This window comes from Rutidosis leptorrhynchoides, chromosome 10, assembly GCF_046630445.1.
Source record: "Rutidosis leptorrhynchoides isolate AG116_Rl617_1_P2 chromosome 10, CSIRO_AGI_Rlap_v1, whole genome shotgun sequence".
Lineage (NCBI taxonomy): Eukaryota > Viridiplantae > Streptophyta > Magnoliopsida > Asterales > Asteraceae > Rutidosis > Rutidosis leptorrhynchoides.
The window spans coordinates 91,191,613-91,216,756 of NC_092342.1; the positions used below are offsets into that span (position 1 = coordinate 91,191,613).

General features: G+C 33.5%; 1 protein-coding gene across 1 annotated transcript; it reads left to right on the forward strand.

The window, feature by feature from the left end:
• The first annotated feature begins 4,680 nt into the window (after window positions 1-4,680).
• LOC139870446 (uncharacterized) lies at window positions 4,681-24,573 on the forward strand. The gene is made up of 4 exons (XM_071858252.1): window positions 4,681-4,926; window positions 5,008-5,782; window positions 6,325-7,059; window positions 23,993-24,573. The coding sequence occupies exons 1-4, from the start codon at window positions 4,681-4,683 to the stop codon at window positions 24,571-24,573; spliced, it is 2,337 nt and encodes a 778-aa protein (XP_071714353.1).
• The last annotated feature ends 571 nt before the right edge of the window (window positions 24,574-25,144 follow it).

Genomic DNA, 25,144 nt, shown 5'->3' on the forward strand with positions numbered 1-25,144 from the left:
CTAAATAAAACTTATGTTTTAAAAACTAAAATAAAAATAGAAATACTTTATAATTTTATAAAAATAACAATCTTAAAACTTGATTTATATATATATTTTTTTCGGTTTTTTTTAAAATTTTTTATATTTTAAATAAACACAAAATATTTAAATAAAACTTATATTTTTATAAAATAGAAATAAAGAAACTTTATAAAACTTAAATATTTAACAAACTCTTAAAAATATTTATATTTTTGTTTTCTTTTTATATTTTCGAATATTTAAAACGTATTTTTACAAAAGCGTATTTTTATAAAAGTAAACTAAAAATAAATTTTTTTTATATATATTAGCGTTGCGCTTCCGGCTTTTAAGCTAGATGGTTCCCCGGCAGCGGCGCCAAAAATACTTGATGGTTAAAGCTAAGGGTATAAAATACTATTAAATTTTACTAGGAAATACTATTAAATACAATACAATTTTACACAAGATATTTATTTATTTATTGAATGGATATACTTAAACCTTGCTACAACACTTATAGGCAGTGTACCTAATCGTACAGTAGTGTAGTTTTTAGTAAGTCCGGTTCGTTCCACAGGGAATCTTTTAATCAAAGCTTAACGCTATATTAGTTTTATTTTATAAAAATACAAATATATATATAAGTAATATTATTATTATAAAGGGGGTTTTTACCGTTTAATGACCGGTTTGTCGATTTTAAAACTTTAAGTCGCAGTTAAAACAAAATGTAAAATATTAAATAAATAAAAGACTTAATTTAAAGTGTAAAGTAAATAACGATAATAAAATTGCGATAAATAAAAGTGCAATAAAATTGCGATAATTAAAAAGTACGATAATTAAAAGTGCAATTAAATACAATAACAATAAAAGTGCGATAATTAGAAGTGCAATTAAATACAAAATAAATGAAATTAAATATGAATTAAAAGAATTATGCTTATTTAAACTTCCGTAATCATGATGTTTGGCGTGTTGATTTTAGTTTTATGCCCATGGGTTAATTGTTCTTTGTCCTGGATTATTTAATATGTCCATACGGATTTGTCCATAATAGTCCATCAGTCATAAATATAAAGAGCGAAAGCCTTCGTCAAATTATCCTTATTCCCGAAGTCAAATATTCCAACTAATTGGGGATTCGAATTGTAACAAGGTTTTAATACTTTGTTTAATGAATACACCAGGTTATCGACTGCGTGTAAACCAAGGTTTTACTACTTTGTTAACAATTACTCCAATTACCCTTGAATGTAATTCACCCCTGTTTCAACAAGTCTATTAACTATTAATCCAGTTCCGTGTCCGGTAAAATGAATAATTATTGGTATTTATAGATATCCCGCCCACCGTACCCAGTCAAGCGTATGTGGTTATATATAAATACGTCGAAATATAAGTTTGTATATTAAATTAACAAGGTATTGTTTAGTTAATATAAAACCCATTAATAGCCCATATTCTAATTTCCACAAGTGTCGTTCTTTTATCCAAACCCCAGTTATGGTACAAAGCCCAATTACCCAATTTTAGTAATTAGCCCAACATCATGATTACTTCGGTATTAAATAAGCATAATAATAACTTAGTTACGAGACATTAATGAAAATAATATAAACATAACTTACAATGATTAAAAATAGCGTAGCGTTACACGGACAGAATTTCGACTTACACCCTTACAACATTCGCTAACATACCCTTATTATTAGGATTTAAAATTAAAATATAAATATAAATATTTACGTATACATATATAGAGAGAGATTGATTTTTTTGATATTTATTTACGATCAGAATGCGCGAACTTTATAGGCAGTTTCAACATTTGGGGCTCCGCGACTCGCGGCCCTTTTCTTCTTCAAACTCCGCGAGTCGCGGAGATCGTATTTCCAGCCCACACATCTTTGTCTTTTAATCTACCGACGGAATTTAATATATAAATATAATATAAATATATAATTTATATAATTAATTATATATTATATTATATTTATATACATAATTAATTTATAACTTTCGGTCCGTTGCGTCGAGCGTTGAGAGTTGACTCTGGTCCCGGTTTCGGATTTTCGAACGTCCTTGCGTACAATTTAATATCTTGTACTTTGCGTTTTGAATCTTGTAATCTTGTAATTTCGAGACGTTTCTTATAAATAATTGGAACCTCTTTGATTGTATTTTGTACTTTTGAGCTTTTTGGTCGTTTGCGTCTTCAATTCGTCGAATCTGTCTTTTGTCTTCACCTTTTATTATTTAAACGAATATCACTTGTAAATAGAACAATTGCAACTAAAAGCTTGTCTTTCTTGAGGAATAATGCTATGAAATATATGTTCGTTTTTAGCATTATCAGCAATATACAGTAAAATCGTCATTGCCTTCGGGAAGGGATAATATAGGAGCGGTGGTTAACTTTTTCTTTAGGGTTTGAAACGCCGACTCTTGTTCGGCCGCCCAAACGAATTTCTTCCCTTTGTGAGTTAACGCGGTTAAAGGACAAGCAATCAAAGAGAAACCTTCGATGAATCTACGATAGTAACCGGCGAGGCCTAAAAATTGACGAATATGAATAGGAGTAGTGGGAGTTTCCGACTTGCTAATGGCTTCGATTTTCGCGGGATCGACTTTAATACCTTGGTCGCTTACAACATGACCGAGAAATTGGACTTCCTTTAACCAGAATTCACACTTAGAGAATTTGGCATAGAGTTGCTCTTGTCTTAAGATTCAAGTACGAGTCGGAGGTGTTTTTCATGTTTGATATTGCTCCAATTAGATATGTTTATTACGCAATATCGACCTCATTTTATTCGGTTTTGATGATCGTTGGGGCTTAAAAGTTGTTTTCCTGCGCCAAAGTGTCGACTTAAGGCAAAATGCCTAACTTGGTGTAAAATTGACCAAGAAATGCTCAAAAAGTGCAAAGAAAATGACAAGTGCATGAAACAACTCCAAAAGCGCCACTCCATACAAAGGAGCGTCGCTCCTCACAGCCCAACAGCGCTGCACCTCAGCTAAAAGCGGTGCAATCACCCACGTTTTGTCTCCATTTCTTCTCATTGAGCAGAAGCGCCGTTCTTCAAGACCAAAAGCGCCGCTCCTATCAGGCTAAAAGCGACGTACCTGCAGTTAAAGCACCGCTCCATTTCTTCTCAGTGAGCAGAAGCCAAAAGCGCCGCTCCTGAAGGAGAAGCGGCGCTCCTGACGCTGTTTCAGCCCAAATTCTCACCACTATTAATAGAAAGTGATAGGTCATTTTTCCAGAGAGCTGCAGTTTTTACTCCGAATTTCACACACTAAACCCTAATTTCATCATCCATTAGAGTTCTAAGGTGATTTAGAGGAAGCAAGCTCAAGTTTCATCTTCATTATGGCTAGATCTTTCTATTGTTATCATTTTTGGGTTGTAATCTTTACTTTACTTTTAAATATTTTGCATCAATTAGTTGTAATCTTCACTTTATCTTCATTTAGTTTGAATCTTTGCTTATAATCTTTGTTTATCTTCATTTATCTTTGAATCTTAGCTTGTAATCACTCAAGATGATGTTTATTGATGCTTTTATAATTATTGCTAGTGTAATCTTTGCTATGAGTAGCTAAATCACTTGTGTTTGATTATCTATGAATCTTTAATGCATAAGATGTGCCCTTAATCTATTGAATGAGGTTGTTTTTGAATGAAAATATATGAGCTAGTGTTATTGAGTTAGCCATGGGGTCCATTGCTATGTTTGTTATTGGTTTTACTTTGATTACATAGGTTGTGTAGCTCTCTAAGTGATTTGAGAAGTGAATCAATTTGTGCTTCAACACCTTTGGTGATCTAGACAACTAGAATAGGAATTTCAAGTGATTGTGTTTCTAGGCTAAGTTGGTTTTCAATTGACCTTTGTTCATCATAGTGGTGTTTGACTATCTTAGGTGAATTTGATGGTTAAAGGGTTTTAAGTGATTTTAACTCAGGCATAATCTCAATAATCAACTCATACGTTGCTTGATCTTGTGATACTAAGCTTATGTGAATTTGCAAGGTAAAATTGGATTAAGAACATTTACTAGTTCAAACAACTTAAGTGATAACAATTTGGGTAAAACAAGGGCCATATAAGCATAAAGAGGATTAGATAAGTGAACACTCTCTATCATATTGCTTTATTCTCATTTCTTAATTACTTGCTACTTGTTTCTAGTTAAGTTTTAGTTTGTTTATTGCAAAATTTAGTTGTTAGTTGATATCTCTCGCAAACCCCCCCCCCCCCCCCCCCCCCAAATCAAATAAACCCCCTAGGATAAATATTAGTTTCAAATACATAAACTTACACCGCTCTCACGGGACGAACTTGATAAGAATACTTACATTAAGTGCTATAATAACCGGGTTTTAAGTGCTCGATAGATTGTGCGTGCTTTTTTGTAATATTTGCATCTTGTATAAATTTAGAGAGTTATGTTTGGTATATCCACGCCCTATCACACTTTCTTGGTGCTGATGCCGGGGAGCGGTTAGCTAAGTTAAGTTGTGTATTTGGTTCAAGCTTTTAGTTATTCGATCCTTTTGTAAGGATTCGTCCTTACAAAAGTTACTTTTATTGTCTTTTATTTATTATTTTGTATTGGATAATCACTTGTGTTTGTGTTGTCTTTGAAGGTTAGGTCTTTTGGTGTATGAGAAGAAGATCCCAAAAGGATCAAGATTTCACACAACCATTTTCCGATCCTGAAAAACACGTACACGGGGTTTATAAGCGTAGAGAAGAACGGGATTTAAGGAAGAATTTTGAGGTTTTGCCATTTTGTTTGATTGAAATGGACGGAGAAGAAGAGGGTAATCCTCCACCGGTTGTTAATGAAGTAGTTGTAAACGATCCAAATGACACACCGATGTGGAATGTTAGAATGGTGGCACAAACGGTTGTCCCTCCGGCTATCACAAAACCACCAATTGAAGCGAATAATTGGAAGATCGAGGGTAACTTTTTCACAATGTTCAAGGATAGACTCTTTCGCGGGTTAATAGATGAAAACCCTTTTGATCACATTCAATACTTTAACGATATTTGTGACATCTACAAGATCAAGGATGTCACCGAAGACGCTTTTAAGCTAACGGCATTCCCCTTCACGCTTGATGGAGAAGCTAAAGCTTGGTTAAGGAACTTGCCATCGGATTCTATTAGGTCTTTTCAAGATTTAAATGAGGTATTTAACAATCACTTTTTCCCAACTTCAAAGGTGGAACGTTTGAGAATGGAAATTAATGGGTTCACGCAAAGGGGAGATGAGTCTTTGTATGATGCGTGGGTGCGTTTCAAGAAGTTATTAAGAGCTTGCCAACCGCATGGTCTAAACAAGAAGGAGTACATCAATACGTTATACCGGGGTACCAATTTTCCAACTAAGCAATATCTTGATTCATCTTCGGATGGAGTGTTTATGTACAACTCACCCAATGCGGCCAAAAATTTACTAGAAGACATCTCGGTTAATACATATGAATGGGCACCTTCACCAAGAGAATTGACGAGGAAGAATGTAGCTCAAGTGGAGAGTGAAGTTGGGCAAGTTACCTTGGCAAGCTTGAATAATCAATTTCAATTATATGGAAAAGAGTTGAAGAAGCTACAACAAACGATCGTGGCGATGCAAGTCGGTTGTCAAAGGTGTGAAGGACCGTACCTCACCAAAACTTGTCCCCAAGTTAATCAATGTAATCACATTGACTTGAATGACATTCCTATGAATTCGGATGCTCACGTGAACTTTGTGAGTAACTAAAACTTTCAAAGAGGAGGAACTTCAAACCAAGGCATCAATTCTTTCCAATCGAACAATAGCTACTACAACCCTAACCAAAAACAAGTGTCATTTAATACCCAAACCAACACACCTCCCGGATTCTCCAACCAAAACCGAAACCAAGGCTATAACTCCAACTACAACCAAAACTGACAAAACAACTTTCAATCCCACAACCAACAAAATTACAACAATCAATCTTACAACAACCATTCCAACCCAAATTACCAAAGAAATCAAGGTTACCAAAACCAAGGTTATAGTCAACCACAAAATAACCAAGGTTACATTCAACAAAACCAACAAAGTCAACAAAATAACCAACCTTCCCAACCTTCTAAAGGACTAGAAGAGCTTATGCAAACTTATATCAAGAAGGCAGAATCCACCGAAGCATTTTTGTTAAAGGAAACGAGTTCTTAAAGCAAAAACTTAAGCAACAACAAGCCTCATTCCAAACTCTTGAGAGCACCGTTGGGAGACTTTCAAGCTATGTTGCCGAATGACCTCAAGGAACTTTTCCATCCAACACTCAAGTTAACCCAAGCACTTACAATAATAATCGTCAACAAAACCAAAACCAAAACAACAACAACAACACTACAAGGGTCATTCCTATTGAAAGCAACAACAACCAAAACCCTAGCTACCCAAAACGAAATGAAAATGTCAATGCCATAACCAATCGAAGCGGTCTAACCACTCAAGGAGTTGAAGAACCACAACCACAACCTTTTATCACCCAAGAACCACTACCAAGCTTCATTGAGGACAAAATCGGGGTTAGTAATGAGAAGGGTAAAGAAAAGGTTGATGCAACCGGGGTCAATGCTAATGATGCAAAGGGTAAAGATGAAAAGGGTAAGGATAATGGTAAAGAGCCTTTGAAGGTTACAAGGCCGGTTCCATATCCAAATGCTTTGAGGAAAGATAAGTTGGCGGCTCAATATAAAAAGTTTCAAGAAATTATGAAGAACGTCTCGGTTAACCTACCAATAACCGATGTGCTTAAAGGAATGCCTAACTACGGTCGGTTCATCAAGGAGCTCATATCTCAAAGGGGTAAATACCATGACGAAACGTCATTCTTTATTGAAGAGGAGTGCAACAAGATTCTTACATCAAGACCAAGGATCCCTAAGAAGTTAGGAGATTCGGGAAAATTTGTTTTCCCTTGCAAGTTTAGTGAGTCAGAAGTGTTTAATGCACTAGCCGACTTGGGTGCAAGCATTAATGATGTCGTGCGAGGTGTATATAAAATAGCTATTAATTTTAGCAGGAAATACTATTAAATACGATACAATTTTACACAAGATATTTATTTATTTATAGAATGGATATACTTAAACCTTGCTACAACACTTATAGGCAGTGTACCTAATCGTACAGTAGTGTAGTTTTTAGTAAGTCCGGTTCGTTCCACAGGGAATCTTTTTAAACAAAGCTTAACGCTATATTAGTTTACTTTTATAAAAATACAAATATATATATAAGTAATATTATTATTATAAAAGGGGGTTTTTACCGTTTAATGACCGGTTTGTCGATTTTAAAACTTTAGTCACAGTTAAAACCAAATGTAAAATATTAAAAATAAATACAAGACTTAAATTAAAGCGTAAAGTAAATAACGATAATGAAATTGCGAATAATAAAAGTGCGATAAAATAAACTTGCGATAATTAAAAAGTACGATAATTAAAAGTGCAATTAAATAAAATAACAATAAAAGTGCGATAATTAGAAGTGCAATTAAATATAAAATAAAGGAAATTAAATATAAAATAAAAGAATTATGCTTATTTAAACTTCCGTAATCATGATGTTTGACGTGTTGATTTTAGTTTTATGCTCATGGGTTAATTGTCCTTTGTCCTGGATTATTTAATATGTCCGTCTGGTTTTTGTCCATAACAGTCCATCAGTCATAAATATAAAGTGCGAGTGTCCTCGTCAAATTATCCTTATACCCGAAGTTAAATATTCCAACTAATTGGGGACTTAAACTGTAACAAGATTTTAATACTTTGTTTAATAATTACACCAGGATGTCGACTAAGTGTAATCCAAGGTTTTATTATTTTGTTATCAATTATACCAAGTGTCCTTGTACATAATTTCACCCCTGTTTTAATTATTCTAGTGGCTATTAATCCATTCTCGTGTCCGGTTAAATGAACGATTATTCGTACATATAAATACCCCGCCCATCGTGTCCGATCGAGTGTATATGGTAATTTATAGGGACGCCCAATTGTAAATCTTTATATTAACATTAACAAACTATCATTTAGTTAAACAAATATAAAGCCCATTAATAGCCCATAGTCTAATTTCCACAAGTGTCGTTCTTTTGTCCAAACCCCAATTATGGTACACAGCCCAATTACCCAATTTTAGTAATTAGCCCAACATCATGATTACTTCGGATTAAATAAGCATAATAATAACTTAGCTACGAGACATTAAATTAAAAAGGTTGAACATAACTTACAATGATTAAAAATAGCGTAGCGTTACACGGACAGAATTTCGACTTACACCCTTACAACATTCGCTAACATACCCTTATTATTATGATTAAAATTAAAATTAAAATATAAATATAAATATATACGATATAGATAGAGAGATGGATATATATGTTGATGAAAAATGATCAGAATTCGGTTGGCTTTATAGGGAGTTTCAGACTTTGGGGCTCCGCGACTCGCGGCATTTTTGCCTTCAAACTCCGCGAGTCGCGGAGTTTGTAAATACAGCTCACACAATTTGGAGTCTTTCTTGCCGACGGTTTTTATTTATTTATATAATATATAAATAATTATAAGAATTATTTAAATATTATATTATATTTATATGCATAGTTGACTTGTAATTTTTAGTCCGTTGCGTCGAGCGTTGAGAGTTGACTCTGGTCCCGGTTCCGGATTTTCGAACGTCCTTGCGTACAATTTAATATCTTGTACTTTGCGTTTTGAATCTTGTACTCTTGTAATTTCGAGATGTTTCTTATCAATAATTCGAACCTCTTTGATTGTATTTTGTACTTTTGAGCTTTTTGGTCGTTTGCATCTTCAATTCGTCGAATCTGTCTTTTGTCTTCACCTTTTATTATTTAAACGAATATCACTTGTAAATAGAACAATTGCAACTAAAAGCTTGTCTTTCTTGAGGAATAATGCTATGAAATATATGTTCGTTTTTAGCATTATCAAATATTCCCACACTTGAGCGTTGCTTGTCCTCAAGCAATATCGTCTTGAAATACTAGAATCACTTCTTTATTCTTCACACTTTGTACATCAGTGATTTCTATACGGCGGTATAAACAATGGTAATAACGATATGGTTTACAGTCCCACATGACTATAAAAATTTAGATCCATTAAGGAAATTGGATCTTTATGAAAACATTTGATCTTTTGAAAATTAAATCTAGTTTTTACCCTAGATAAGTTTTCCGGAATAACCCTTTACCGGTGTTTGCAAAATATTTTTGTGGGTTTGGTGGGTTTCAGATTTGAAAATTTTAGCTCAAAACTTGCGGTTTTGTATCACCCACTTGCTAACCTTGTATTTGGAAAGCAACACGTCCAGTTTACTTGTCCCGTATATTACCTTTCGGTAAACTACCGTCCGGTTGTAAAGGAAAGCGTTGAATAAGCAACTGTTAAGGCAATGTCCCCTGACATGCTTTTAATTATGGTCTATAACGTGTCGGACGTAATTACTATCCTTGGTAGGAGCAATAGTAAAGCTCACCCTTATAATTTTTTGGTCTGGCACAAGGTCCTGTCTTTGACCACTATGCAACCACCGTTCTTACGGTTGACACCCGATTTAGTTTAGGTGACCTAATGAATTCCAGGTGAATTCCTAGGATTTCACGTTCAATGGTAATGAACGCATTGAAAATAGGGTTTTCAAAAAACAAATCGGTTTGTAATTTTGATCAAAATATTTTCTCGTTCAAGCTCGAGTTTAGATATCATTGAATTCCATGAGTTTGAATTCTCAATCTTTAAGGTCAATCTCAAGAATTGAGTAATATCAGTCTTAAAAGCTGATTTTTAATCTTTAAGGAGATTATCCTTTCTGGGGATCTGATTCATTAGTCTTATCCAGCTAATTTGCATGGTGCCCCCCCATTTTACGAGATAAATCCTTTTCATGGTTAGGATAAATCTGACCACTTGGCGACCCTGTTTAATGCTGAGGTCCGTGGATTTCCTGCTGATTTTAGTGATGACTTTTCTAGATTTTTCGTCAACCTACAGCTGGTCTGGACGACAACTTCATGACCTAAATCAAGAAGCGCGTGTCTTTTTTCGGAAGACTTTACTTCCTTTTAATGATGGAATTGATTCATCGTGTAGATCCATCTTTCTTACAGTAAATCAGGTAAAACTTTTTAGTTTAGTCCAAAGCAAAAGTATTTTCAGTAATTTGTACAAAAATATGTGATATATGTTTTGAATAACTTGGAGAATTTTCCCACACTTGGCTTTTATTTTTCTTTTTATTATCCTCTATTCCATTTTAAATGAATTTTAACATTTTGGTTTGTTTCTCAATTTATGTCCTTTCTGAGGTAACAATAATTTCGGTGTTAAAACCTAGTTTTATCGTTCATAAATATGTATAAACATGATTTTGAGTTCATTTAATTGAAAATTTTGAAAATTTTTACTAGAATTGGGTAGTCAGTATATAAGACTAGGGCTGTTCTTTATTATCAGAGAGCACTAGATTCTAATACAACTACTACTTTACTAGTATTTCTAATGGTAACCAAGTGTATAAAGTAAAAATTTTAAAAATCCGAAAGAATTTAACCCCTTCCCACACTTAAGATCTTGCAATGCCCTCATTTGCAAGAAATCAGTAACAAATTAAATTATTGAGGGTGATTTGTGTGAAAATGATTAAATTTTACCAAATTTTCCAAACATATTGGCGTTTGTTTGCTGAATGATAAATGGTGCACATCATTTGTTCATTCCGTCTTGTTGTTATTTCACATATATTTTGCATCTTGTCGTCAAAATTAGTTGCTTTTGCTGAACTTAATGCCAGTCTTTGAAAATGCGTTGTTTTACCCTGTTGTGTACATAAGATAAACTGCAAACATATATACATATTTTTGAAGTTTGGTATATTACCCCACATTCAAAATTATTAAAATCTAAGAATAAAAGTTAGAAAATTATAAAAACTATTACAATATTAACATAAGTATTAAACATATCAACATTACAAATTACAAAATAAATAAAACTAAGTAGACTAGGGATGATACTGGTACCAATAGGGGTTCCATGCATAACCATAGGTGCTATAATATGCTTCGGCAGGGTTATACGTAGGATACGGTGGTTGCATCTCTATAGACCAGGGAGGGAATATGGGTTTCGGAGTAGGAATATAGTTTCTACCTATATGTTAGCAATGAGCTATGATTTGGTTTTGATGAACTTGCCAATCTTCAAATGCTCTCTGTCTAGCATTTTCGTACTCCTGTGAAGCTATAAACCTTTGCATTTCTTGCATTTCATTTCCCCCTCCTACATTACCTTGCTGTTGGTTTCTCTCAACCTGTGAATGTCTACCATGGTATTGTACTGCGGCGTTATTTCGCCTCTTCAAAACTTTCGCACCATGGTATACATTTAAACCTATAGTATCGCGGGGTTCTGGTTCTTCGACTAATAATCCCCCCCGACTTATATCCACACCGATATATTCAGCAATCAAAGTAATAAAAATACCACCTCCTATTATGCTATGCGGTCTCATCCCCCTAACCATAGCTGATAAATAATAACCCACACAATAAGGTATACTTACAGCGCTTTGTGGGTCTCGAATACACATATGGTAAAACAAATCCTGTTCATTTACCTTTTTCTTGTTCTTACCTCTTTGTGTAATCGAATTAGCTAAAAACCTATGAATCACTCTTAATTCAGCTCTATCTATATCCAAATAAGAGTAATTTCCCCCTTTGAATCGGTTATGGCTTGTCATTTGACTCCATACACCATGTGTATCAAAATTTTCATCTATCTTTCTACCATTTAGTATCAATCCTCTACAATCGGCAGATGCTAACTCCTCAGGCGTATATATACGTAAAGCCTGAGCCATGTCTAGTAAAGACATGTGGCGCATCGAACCTCCTAACAAAAATCTAATAAAAGATCGATCGGTTAAACTAGCTACCCGATCATTTAATTCTATACTACACACCAATTCTTCACACTATACTTTATATACAGGTCTACGCATGGTGAATAAACGTACCCAGTCATTAAAAGTAGAATTACCATACCTCTGTGCAAGTAATTCCCTAATTGGCTCGACCAATTCTACAGCTTCTAATGGTCCCCATTCTATGACCCTAGGTACCTCAACAACTTTAGAATGAAGAGTATGCAAACCCCTTTGGTATTTTAGATAATCTATCCAAAGTCTGTCAAATCTAAGGTTCGGATGCAAATCTTCCAAGTGCATATTAGAAAATGTCATGAGTGGATGAGGTATATCTTGCTTGTAGTAGTTATCCACCTCCTGTTGTTCCGCATTCTCAGCAGGAGCATTGCGAGCTTGGGATGAAGATTCACCCCTTTCAGTCTGCAAAACACATCAAACACAATTTTTGTGCATCCAAATATGCATTAGTGTCAGCAAAATCATCAATCAAAATAATTACAATGACATGATCAATTTATATCAAACTTAAGCTCATTTTCACATTTTTATCAAATCTACACTTTTTCAAATAAGCATATTCGAAAATGTTCGCCAAGTTCATAAGCATTCAACTCAAATAACATGTCAAAATAATCATTACTAGCAATTAAACAAGTTTCAAATGGCATTATCTCTCAAAAATCAAGTTCATGAATTTTTAGACTTGAAAAAGTCCACTTTAATTCTCAAAATCATGTTTAGGCTCAAAGTTTGGATCTTTTAACTACCTAAACATGTTACACTACTTAATTTAGCAACAATTCATGACAAAAATCGGCCATAACCTGTTTATATCAAAAAGCCCCAAATTTGCTCAAGAACACAAACCCTAGATTACTCAAAATTTGAAGTTTAAGGCTTCTAATCATGTTAAACAGCATCAATCTAGGTTATACAAGCATAATACATAAACAATTTAAGCCTAATTACACTAAAAAGCATCAAAATCAAATTGGGGAAAAAATTGCTCAAGAACACTAATTTTCGGATTAAATGGTGTTTAGGTGTAGAAATTTACCGTTTTTCTTGAGTAATTCCTTGATAGCATCCTTCTCAACATGATTTTAGTAAAAGATTTGATGATTAACGGTTAAAAATTGTGATTTTGGGGGTGTATTTTCGTGTTTTTTCGGCAGTTATTTTCGCAGTGTTTTCTTTTTGTGGTGTGTGGTTTGAGACTGATCAGTTCGATCAGCTTTTATTTTTTTTCTGTAATTTGGTCCCTCCGCGACTCGCGGTGTTTGGACCCTTCAAACTCCGCGACTCGCGGAGTTTGTTTTGTTTTGTTTTTTTTATAACATCTTATACTAATTAAAACAATTAAGTAATTAATTTTAAAATTTTGTTTCCCTTGTTATTTAGGACGAGGTCGTTTCGGATCGATGTCCTAGTCCGTCCTTCGACAAAATTTTAAAATTTGTCTTTTTGTAGCGATTGTTTTAAAAGCTAAGATTTTTGGGTTTTTTTAATGTTTTTGGCATACTTTAATTCAATAAGATTAAAAGTAATGATAATAAAAGTTCTCGTCCCTCCCTTGGGTAAAGCAATTTCGGTTCAAAGACCTAGTCTTCAACTTACGACGAATTTTAAAAATCATATTTTTAACTTAATGAGATAAAGTAAATTTTTGTTTTTAAATTCACACAATTTAAATATAAAATTCAAAATTAATATTAAAAATTCACACCAAACTTAAAATTTAAAATGCATAAAAATAAAATTCATATTTTAAAAAAAAATTAAAAATTCACACCAAACTTAATTTAAAAATTCATATTATAAATTCACACCAAACTTATATTAATTTTTCAAATATTTACAATTTTAAATATATTGATTTTACAAAGTTTACAATATTAATTTAAGATTTATATATTAATTTTAAAAACATGGTAAAAATAAAATTAAAAATCTTTTTGGCTTTTTATCCCACTTTAATCAATCAAATATTATCAAAAATATGCGCCCCTCTTTTCGGTAAAGTAATTTTGGTTCCAAGACCTAATTTAACTCATGACGAATTTTTGAAATATTTTGGGTTGATTGATTAAAGATATTTATACCTTAAGAATAAACGTTTAATTTCGCAGTGATGTAATAAATTTTTGAATGATATCAATAATTTCGGTCGCCAAACCTAATTTTATTCAATACTAATTTAATACTTTATAGTGAACAAATTAGCGTTTATTATCAAAAGGTTAAAAATAAAAAATAAAAATAAAATAAAAGCTGTACAAACTTACCTGTGAAATAGATTTCTTAGTTATATGATCTATCTCATTCATAAGATAGTCGGTTTAATTGGTTTTCCATAGCTACATAGGCGTAACCTCGAGCATTCAGTGTATTTTCTTCTAAACATACGAACGGTCCGTCTCTGCATAAAGTAACAAATTCGGTATTTGAATAGGTTTGATTATTTAAACATTTACCTCCATGTGACCATTTTCCGCATTTGTGACATCTTTCTAGGTGTCGTGCTCTTCTTTTCGCTGCGGATTTTGATTTTCCTTTACCAAATTGTAACTTATTATCTTCGCATCTGGATTCTTTTCTAACTCCGTCCATTCTTTCTCTGATTACTGATACTATTTCACTCGGAAGTGTGTCATTATTACGTTTAGTGATCAAAGCGTGTAGCATTAGACCATGGTTTAGTTCACAGGCAGTCTTCATTTCCTAAAAAAAATAAAAATTCAGAATGGGGGGAGAAGACTAGTTCTTTAGGGTCTGCTAGGGAAAGACCATTCGGGTTCCATTTTCGAGAACTACACGAAAACAGACAATCTAACTCTAACAGAAATACATATTATCCTTTAAAGACTTGATTCTCCCCACACTTAGTTATCTGTGGTGTCGAAATTGTGATTAACTTCGTTGTCGACTTCCATCGGACTATCTATGTAGTGTTTAACTCTGTGACCATTAACTTTAAATTCAATCCCATTTGAATTTATCAATTCTACTGTTCCGTATGGGAAAAATCTTTTGACTATGAATGATCCAGACCATCTTGATTTCAATTTTCCAGGAAATAGCTTGAATCGTGAATTGAAAAGAAGAACTCTGTCTCCTTCCTTAAATTCTTTTGAACTTCTGATTCTTTTATCATGCCATTTCTTCGTTCTTTCTTTATAGATTAACGAATTATCGTATGCTTCATGTCTTAATTCTTCTAATTCGTTTAGTTGACTTAATCGTAGACGTCCGGCTTCATGTAAATCAAGATTACATGTCTTCAAAGCCCAAAATGCTTTGTGTTCAATTTCTACTGGAAGATGACATGCTTTTCCATAAACAAGTCTAAAAGGTGTGGTTCCAATTGGAGTTTTGTAGGCTGTTCTAAAAGCCCAGAGTGCATCCTCCAATTTAATGGACCATTCCTTCGGATTTGATCCTACGGTTTTCTCTAGAATACGTTTTAAAGCTCGGTTGGTATTTTCAACTTGTCCACTTGTTTGTGGATGATATGCGGTGGAGATTTTATGAGTTACTCCATATCTTTTAAGAACTTTCTCAAGTTGATTATTACAGAAATGAGTACCCCGATCACTTATTAAAGCTTTCGGTGTTCCAAACCTTGCAAAAAGACGTTTTAAAAAGTTGACTACAACTCGTGCATCGTTAGTTGGGAAAGCTTGTGCTTCCGCCCATTTAGATACATAATCAATGGCTACGAGTATATATAGATTATTATGAGATTTTGGAAATGGACCCATAAAGTCAATACCCCAAATGTCAAATACTTCACATACTTGGATGACATTTTGTGGCATTTCATCACGTTGACTTATATTTCCGGCCCTTTGACAAGCATCACAGGATTTACAAAGAAGGTGTGCGTCTTTGTAAATTGTAGGCCAATAGAATCTAGCATCATAAACTTTTCTTGCTGTTAGTTGAGGCCCATAATGCCCTCCTGTTGGTCCTGTGTGACAATGGTTTAAAATTTTACTAGCTTCATCTCCAAATACATATCGGCGTATTATTCCATCGGGACAACTTTTAAACAGATGTGGATCTTCCCAAAAATAGTGTTTTATATCACTGAAGAATTTCTTTCGTTTTTGGTACGATAATCCTTTTTCAAGGAATCCACATACTAAATAGTTTGCATAGTCTGCAAACCATGGAATTTCTTTATAATCTATCTTCAATAGATATTCATCAGGAAAGTTGTCTTGTATGGCCGATTCATTTAGAACTTCTAATTCGGGATTTTCAAGACGAGAAAGATGATCAGCGGCGAGATTTTATGCTCCTCTTTTATCTCGGATTTCAATATCAAACTCTTGTAAGAGTAAGATCCAACGGATTAATCTTGGTTTAGCATCTTGTTTTGAAAATAGGTATCTAAGAGCAGAATGGTCGGTATAGACCACCGTTTTTGCTAGAACGAGATATGATCGAAATTTGTCAAAAGCAAAGACAATAGCAAGGAGTTCTTTTTCAGTAGTTGTATAGTTCGTTTGTGCTCCTTGTAACGTCTTACTAGCATAATATATAGGTTGAAATCGTTTTTCAATCCTTTGTCCTAAAACGGCCCCCATTGCAAAATCACTTGCATCGCACATTAGTTCAAATGGTAGATTCCAATTTGGTGTTATCATGATATGCGCATTAGTGAGTTTTTCTTTAAGAATATTAAAAGATTTGATACACTCATCTGAAAAGATGAATGGAGCATCCTTTTCTAGGAGTTTATTCATAGGAGTGACAATTTTAGAAAAATCTTTTATGAAACGTCGGTAAAAACCGGCATGCCCTAGAAAACTCCTAACTCCTCTAACATTGGTGGGATGTGGAAGTTTAGCAATTACATCTACTTTAGCTCTATCCACTTCAATTCCTTCTTTTGAAATTTTATGTCCAAGAACGATGCCTTCTTTAACCATGAAATGGCATTTCTCCCAATTAAGAACTAGATTTGATTTTTCGCATCTAATTAGCATTCGTTACAGATTAACTAGGCATGATTCAAATGTATCACCGAAGACTGAAAAGTCATCCATGAAAACTTCCATGCATTCTTCTATCATGTCGTGAAAAATCGCCATCATACACCTTTGAAAGGTTGCTGGGGCGTTGCAAAGTCCAAATGGCATGCGTTTGTAAGCAAAAGTACCATAAGGGCACGTGAATGTGGTTTTCTCTTGATCTTCGGGTGCTATTGGAATTTGAAAATATCCGGAAAATCCATCTAGAAAACAATAGTAACTATTTCCGGCTAATCTTTCCAACATTTTATCAATAAAAGGTAAGGGAAAGTGATCTTTTCTGGTGGCGTCATTTAATTTTCTATAATCAATACATACACGCCATCCTGTTACAGTCCTAGTAGGAATAAGCTCATTTTTCTCATTTGTAATGACAGTCATGCCACCCTTCTTAGGCACGCATTGAACTGGGCTTACCCATGGACTATCAGAGATTGGATAAATTAGACCTGCGTCTAGCAGTTTAATAATCTCTTTCTTAACTACATCTTGCATATTAGGATTTAGTCTTCATTGGCGTTGCACATACGTTTTATGACCTTCTTCCATAAGGATTTTATGTGTGCAATACGAAGGACTTATTCCTTTAATATCATGAATCTTCCATGCAATGGCTGATTTATGAGCTTTCAACACAGAAATGAGTTGTGATTTCTCATTTTCAGTAAGAGAAGACAATATTATTACAGGTAATTCAGATTCACCATGTAAATAAGCGTATTCCAAATGATTTGGAAGTGGCTTTAACTCTAATTTCGGAGGTTCTTCTATCGATGATTTGTATCGATATCTGTCTTCTTCTTTTAGCATTTGAATTTCTTCTGTTGTTGGTTCATATCCATTAGCTATAAGTGTAGCTAACATTTCAGCTTCATCAATTGGTTCATTACCTTCTCCTAAAGAACATTCTCCTGTTCCTTGTAATTCTGGAAATTCTTCTAATAATTCTGCATGTGCATCTATAGTTTGAATATAATAACATGTATCATCTGCAGATTGTGGTTGTTGCATTGCTCTATCAACGGAAAAGGTAACACTCTCATCCTCTATACTTAGGGTCAGTTTCTTACCGAACACGTCTATCATTGCTTTAGCCGTGTTTAAGAATGGTCTTCCTAATATGAGAGGAACTTGAGAATCTTCTTCCATGTCCAGAACAATAAAATCTACTGGAAATACTAAAGTACCAACTTTAACTAGCATGTTCTCCATTATCCCTCTAGGATATTTTATTGATCTATCGGCTAGTTGTATGCTTATTCTGGTTGGTTTCAATTCTCCAAGGTCTAGTTTAGCGTATAGTGAATACGGCATTAGATTTATACTAGCACCTAAGTCTGCCAATGCTTCTATTGAACTAAGACTACCCAGAAAACATGGAATTGTGAAACTTCCTGGATCAGATAATTTTTCTGGTATCTTATTCAACAACACTGCTGAACAATTAGCATTCATAGTAACAGCCGAGAGTTCTTCCATTTTCTTTCTATTTGAGATTAGATCTTTCAAGAATTTAGCATATCTAGGCATTCCTGAAATCACATCAATGAAAGGAAGATTTACATTTATCTGTTTAAACATATCCAAGAATTTGGATTGCTCGGCTTCAAGTTTCTCTTTCTTCATTTTACTCGGGTAAGGAAGTGGTGGTTGGTATGGTTTAACATAAGGTTTAGCCTTAACTGTGTTATCTTCATTAACCTTTTCAACTACCGGTTCTTTTTCCTTATCTTGATCAGGTTGTGGTTCTTGTGGAGTAGGAATAGCTTCATCAAAAGTTACAGGTATTTCCGGTGGTTTAAGTGTTGTACCACTTCTTGTGGTAATGGCTTTAGCTGTTTCATTCCGGGGGTTAGCATTTGTATTACTAGGTAGACTTCCCGGTTTTCTTTCACCTATTAACCTTGCTAGGTTACTTACTTCTTGTTCCAGATTTTGAATAGAAGCTTGTTAATTTCTAAATGCTTGAGCATTTTGTTCATTAGTTTGTTTCTGAGATGTGAAAAACTGCGTTTGAGTTTCAACTAGCTTCGTCATCATATCTTCTAAATTCGGCTTTTTCTCATCGGTTTGTTGTGGTGGTTTGTTTTGAAAATTAGGTCTTTGCTGATTGTAAGTATTATTGGATACTTGTTGATTGCTAGGACCTTGTTGGTTGTTGTATGGAATATTTCGGTTATAATTCTGGTTTTGATTGTAAATTGGTCTTGGCGGTTGATAATTATTCTGATAATTATTTCCAGGCCTTTGGTTTATGTATGAAATATTCTCTCTTTGTTCCATTGTTAATTCAATACTGAGACAATCTTTTGTCAAATGTGGTCCTCCACACTGCTCACAACTAATTCGTATTGAGTGAATATCTTTAGTCATCTTTTCCATTCGTCTCTCGACAACATCTATCTTTGCGGAAATGGAATCTAAGTCATGGCTAGAATCGGCTCTAGCTGCTTTAGATGATCTAACGATATCTTTTTCTTGGTGCCACTCATGTGAGTGGGAAGCAGTGTTATCAATAATTTTGTAAGCATCAGTTTCGGTTTTCTTCATAATAGAACCACCAGCTGCTATATCTATGTCTTTCCTTGTAGTGATGTCGCATCCTTGGTAGAATATTTGTACTATTTGACAGGTGTCTAAACCATGTTGCGGACATCCTCTTAACAACTTTCCAAATCTTGTCCACGCCTCATATAGAGTTTCAGTTGGTTTCTGTGTGAACGTAACAATTTCTCCTTGAAGTCTTACGGCTTTAGATGCCGGAAAGAATTGTTTAAGAAATTTTTCAACTAAAACATCCCATGTATCAATCGCCCCTTCAGGTAACGATTCCAACCAATCTTTGGCTTCTCCTTTTAAAGTCCAGGGAAATAACATGAGATATATCTGTTCATCCTCCACTTCTCGGATTTTAAATAGTGTGCAGATCCTATTAAAGGTACGTAGATGTTCATTTGGATCTTCCTTCGGCGCACCACTAAATTGGCATTGATTAGTCACCATGTGTAGAATTTGTCCTTTGATTTCATAATCTGGCGCATTAATGTCTAGATGAGTAATTGCGTGACCTTGGCCAGTGCGTTTAGCTCTCATTCGGTCTTCCATACTTAAAGGTTCCAGATTCTCCATAATTGAATTTGTTGAATCGGAATCACTAGAGGATTCTGATTTAATGGTTCGTTTCTCAACAATCTCTGTTTGAATGATTGGTGGTTCCGGAGGAAAGTTTAGTGGTTCAGGATCTACGAATCGTTCTTGAATATTCTCCGGATTCTCAATTGTGAGGTCGGGTTCAAAAAATGGATTATCGGAAATTTGAACTGAAGTACTTGGTCGACTGGATGACGATTATAAAGAGAAATCAACGGCAGTAATATTTGCTAAATGTCTTGATCTAGTTACAGGTGGTGAACGTACAAAAGGTGGTGAACGTCTTGCTCGGTGCATTCACTGAATATCCTATTAGTTTTTAAAAGGAAAGAAAAATTATAATAAGTTATCCAGTCAATAGACTTTTCTGATTTTGCCCACGTTTCGAATAGCCAAAAGATGCAGCAGAGGGGCAGGATTCGTTTGGTCTCAATATAATTGAGGACTGTTTGGCTCCAATAACCCGGTCCACGTACAAATCCAACTATTACTACGAACCAGAAAATTTTGATGTCTATCAATTTAACCACTTAAAATAAATTTTCGTAATTTTAAGAAATTTAGATAAGAAGTAGAATAAAAATCTATGTCCTAAAACTAGAATAGCGAGAAATAAGAAAGAAAAAGAGTTCGTCGGAAAAAGGTCGAAAAAGAAAAATTGGTTGAAAAATAAAAGGTGACGGAAAAATAAAAGAAACTTATAAAACTTAAAAATACTTGACTAACCTAACCTTATTACTACAACTAACTTAAAATTATAATCGCAAATTGAGATTACTAATTGGAATGATAATTGATACATAGGTAAAAGTCGTCTAAAAATATTAAAGCTTACAGGAAAAACTAAATCCCAAATGGAAATAACTTAAAAAGAAACTAAAACTTAAAAAGGCGTCGCAAAATTCTAAAGCACCTAAATCTTAGTCTAAAGAAAAAGCACTTAAGGGATTTTACGGCAAAGCCTAAAAATCTAGAAGTAAAAATAACTATGGTAAAAACTAAGTTTAAAACTAAATATGGGCTAAAAATACAAATATTAAGCTAAAACGATTAAAAAGGGATAAAATATAAAAATATACAAAAAGTTGTAAAAAATACAATTTTTATAAAAATATTATTTTTATATTATTTATTTATTAAAACTATTAATTTTACAAATTAATTAAACTAATTAAACAAAATATTAATAAAAACTAAAATAAATATTTAATTAAAACCTAATTAGGGTTTTATAATAATAATTATAATAATTACTCGTAATTAATGCCTGATTAGGGTTCTGTCGGCGTGTCAGGTTAGCTTCGCGAGTCGCGGTATTCCAAGCAGCATCCAGAATTCAACTCGGGTGCGGTTTTTTATTTGACATTTTTTTTTTCTGTTTTTATATTTTTCTGTTTTAAAATCTAAATATTTGTATATAAAAAAAACTTATATTTAAAAACTAAAATAAAAATAGAATTACTTTATAATTTTATAAATAAAAATCTTAAAGCTAGATTATATATATATATATATATATATATATATATATATATATATATATATATATATATATATATATATATATATATATATATATTCTCGGTTTTAAATTTATAAAATAAATTAAATAAAACTTATATTTTTACAAACTAAAGAAACTTTATAAAACTTAAATATTTATCAAACACCTAAAAATATTTATATTTTTCTTTTTCTTTTTATATTTTCGAATATTTAAAACGTATTTTTATAAAAAATGAATTTTAATAAAAGTAAACTAAAAATCTTTTTTTTTTATATTAGCGTTGTGCTTCCGGCGTTCCCCGGCAGCGGCGCCAAAAATAACTTGATGTCGTGCGAGGTGTATATAAAATAGCAATTAATTTTAGCAGGAAATACTATTAAATACGATACAATTTTACACAAGATATTTATTTATTTATAGAATGGATATACTTAAACCTTGCTACAACACTTATAGGCAGTGTACCTAATCATACAGTAGTGTAGTGTTTAGTAAGTCCGGTTCGTTTCACAGGGAATCTTTTTAAACAAAGCTTAACGCTATATTAGTTTACTTTTATAAAAATACAAATATATATATAAGTAATATTATTATTATAAAAGGGGGGTTTTTACCGTTTAATGACCGGTTTGTCGATTTTAAAACTTTAGTCACAGTTAAAACCAAATGTAAAATATTAAAAATAAATACAAGACTTAAATTAAAGCGTAAAATAAATAACGATAATGAAATTGCGAATAATAAAAGTGCGATAAAATAAACTTGCGATAATTAAAAAGTACGATAATTAAAAGTGCAATTAAATAAAATAACAATAAAAATGCGATAATTAGAAGTGCAATTAAATATAAAATAAAGGAAATTAAATATGAAATAAAAGAATTATGCTTATTTAAACTTCCGTAATCATGATGTTTGACGTGTTGATTTTAGTTTTATGCCCATGGGTTAATTGTCCTTTGTCCTGGATTATTTAATATGTCCGTCTGGTTTTTGTCCATAACAGTCCATCAGTCATAAATATAAAGTGCGAGTGTCCTCGTCAAATTATCCTTATACCCGAAGTTAAATATTCCAACTAATTGGGGACTTAAACTGTAACAAGATTTTAATACTTTGTTTAATAATTACACCAGGATGTCGACTGAGTGTAATCCAAGGTTTTATTATTTTGTTATCAATTATACCAAGTGTCCTTGTACATAATTTCACCCCTGTTTTAATTATTCTAGTGGCTATTAATCCATTCTCATGTCCGGTTAAATGAACGATTATTCGTACATATAAATACCCCGCCCATCGTGTCCGATCGAGTGTATATGGTAATTTATAGGGACGCCCAATTGAAAATCTTTATATTAACATTAACAAACTATCATTTAGTTAAACAAATATAAAGCCCATTAATAGCCCATAGTCTAATTTCCACAAGTGTCGTTCTTTTGTCCAAACCCCAATTATGGTACAAAGTCCAATTACCCAATTTTAGTAATTAGCCCAACATCATGATTACTTCGGATTAAATAAGCATAATAATAACTTAGCTACGAGACATTAAATTAAAAAGGTTGAACATAACTTACAATAATTAAAAATAGCGTAGCGTTACACGGACAGAATTTCGACTTACACCCTTACAACATTCGCTAACATACCCTTATTATTATGATTAAAATTAAAATTAAAATTAAAATTAAAATATAAATATAAATATATACGATATAGATAGAGAGATGGATATATATGTTGATGAAAAATGATCAGAATTCGGTTGGCTTTATAGGGAGTTTCAGACTTTGGGGCTCCGCGACTCGCAATACAGCTCACACAATTTGGAGTCTTTCTTGCCGACGGTTTTTATTTATTTATATAATATATAAATAATTATAAGAATTATTTAAATATTATATTATATTTATATGCATAGTTGACTTGTAATTTTTAGTCCGTTGCGTCGAGCGTTGAGAGTTGACTCTGGTCCCGGTTCCGGATTTTCGAACGTCCTTGCGTACAATTTAATATCTTGTACTTTGCGTTTTGAATCTTGTACTCTTGTAATTTCGAGACGTTTCTTATCAATAATTGGAACCTCTTTGATTGTATTTTGTACTTTTGAGCTTTTTGGTCGTTTGCGTCTTCAATTCGTCGAATCTGTCTTTTGTCTTCACCTTTTATTATTTAAACGAATATCACTTGTAAATAGAACAATTGCAACTAAAAGCTTGTCTTTCTTGAGGAATAATGCTATGAAATATATGTTCGTTTTTAGCATTATCAATTAACTTAATGCCCCATTCACTTTACGAGCGACTTGGTCTTGGACCTCTTAAGCCGACACGTATTAGAATAAGATTAGCCAACCACTCATTTGATACCGCTATTGGCATCGCTGAGGACATCTTGGTTAGCATTGACTCCTTGGTGTTCCCGGTTGATTTTGTCATCATGGAGATGAAGGAGGACCTTCAAGTCCCCCTCATTTTAGGTAGACCATTTTTGGCGACCGCCGACACCATCATCTTGGTACAACGCAACCAACTCAACATTGGAGTTGGTGAAGAGTGTATGACTATCAATATCCGGGAAGCTATGAGGCAACCGAGTAACACCGATGATGATGAGTGTTATGCTATTGACCATATTGACATTTATGTGCATGATGAACTTGAAAAGCTTTTAAAAGTTGATACTTCGGAATTTGACCAAACTTTTGATAATGAGATTGTAGATTTAGAGGCCGATTTTAGGGAATTGATGAATTGTGATCTTGTAGATGAGACCATTCGGGAAGATATATTTGAGTCCATCCCTCATGAAGATAGATTTCAAATCAAGTCTTCATGGGAGTAGCCTCCCACTCTTGAGCTCAAAGAGCTCCCCGAACATCTTGAGTATGCTTATCTTAAGGAAGAAAACCAACTTTCGGTGAGTATGCTTATCTTGAGTATGCTCATTTTAGGTAGACCATTACTTAAGTCCCACCATAAGGCCATAGCATGGAATACCACGGATATCCCGGGGATCAATCCATCATATTGCACTCACAAGATCCTCATGGAGGAAAACTATAAACCGGTTATTCAACGACAACGAAGACTTAACCCAAACATGAAAGAGGTGGTCAAAAAGGAAGTGATCAAACTATTGGATGCGGGGCTTATTTATCCAATATCCGACTCACCATGGGTGAGTCCCATCCAAGTGGTGCCCAAAAAGGGTGGGACCACGGTGATCTTAAACGACCAAAATAAGCTTGTCCCAACCCGAACCATCACGGGATGGCATGTATGCATAGACTATAGGAGGGTAAATGACGCGACAAGGAAAGACCATTTCCCATTGCCTTACATCGATCAAATGATCGAACGTCTAGCGAGAAAAGAGTCCTATTATTTTCTTGATGGGTTTTTGGGTTACTTTC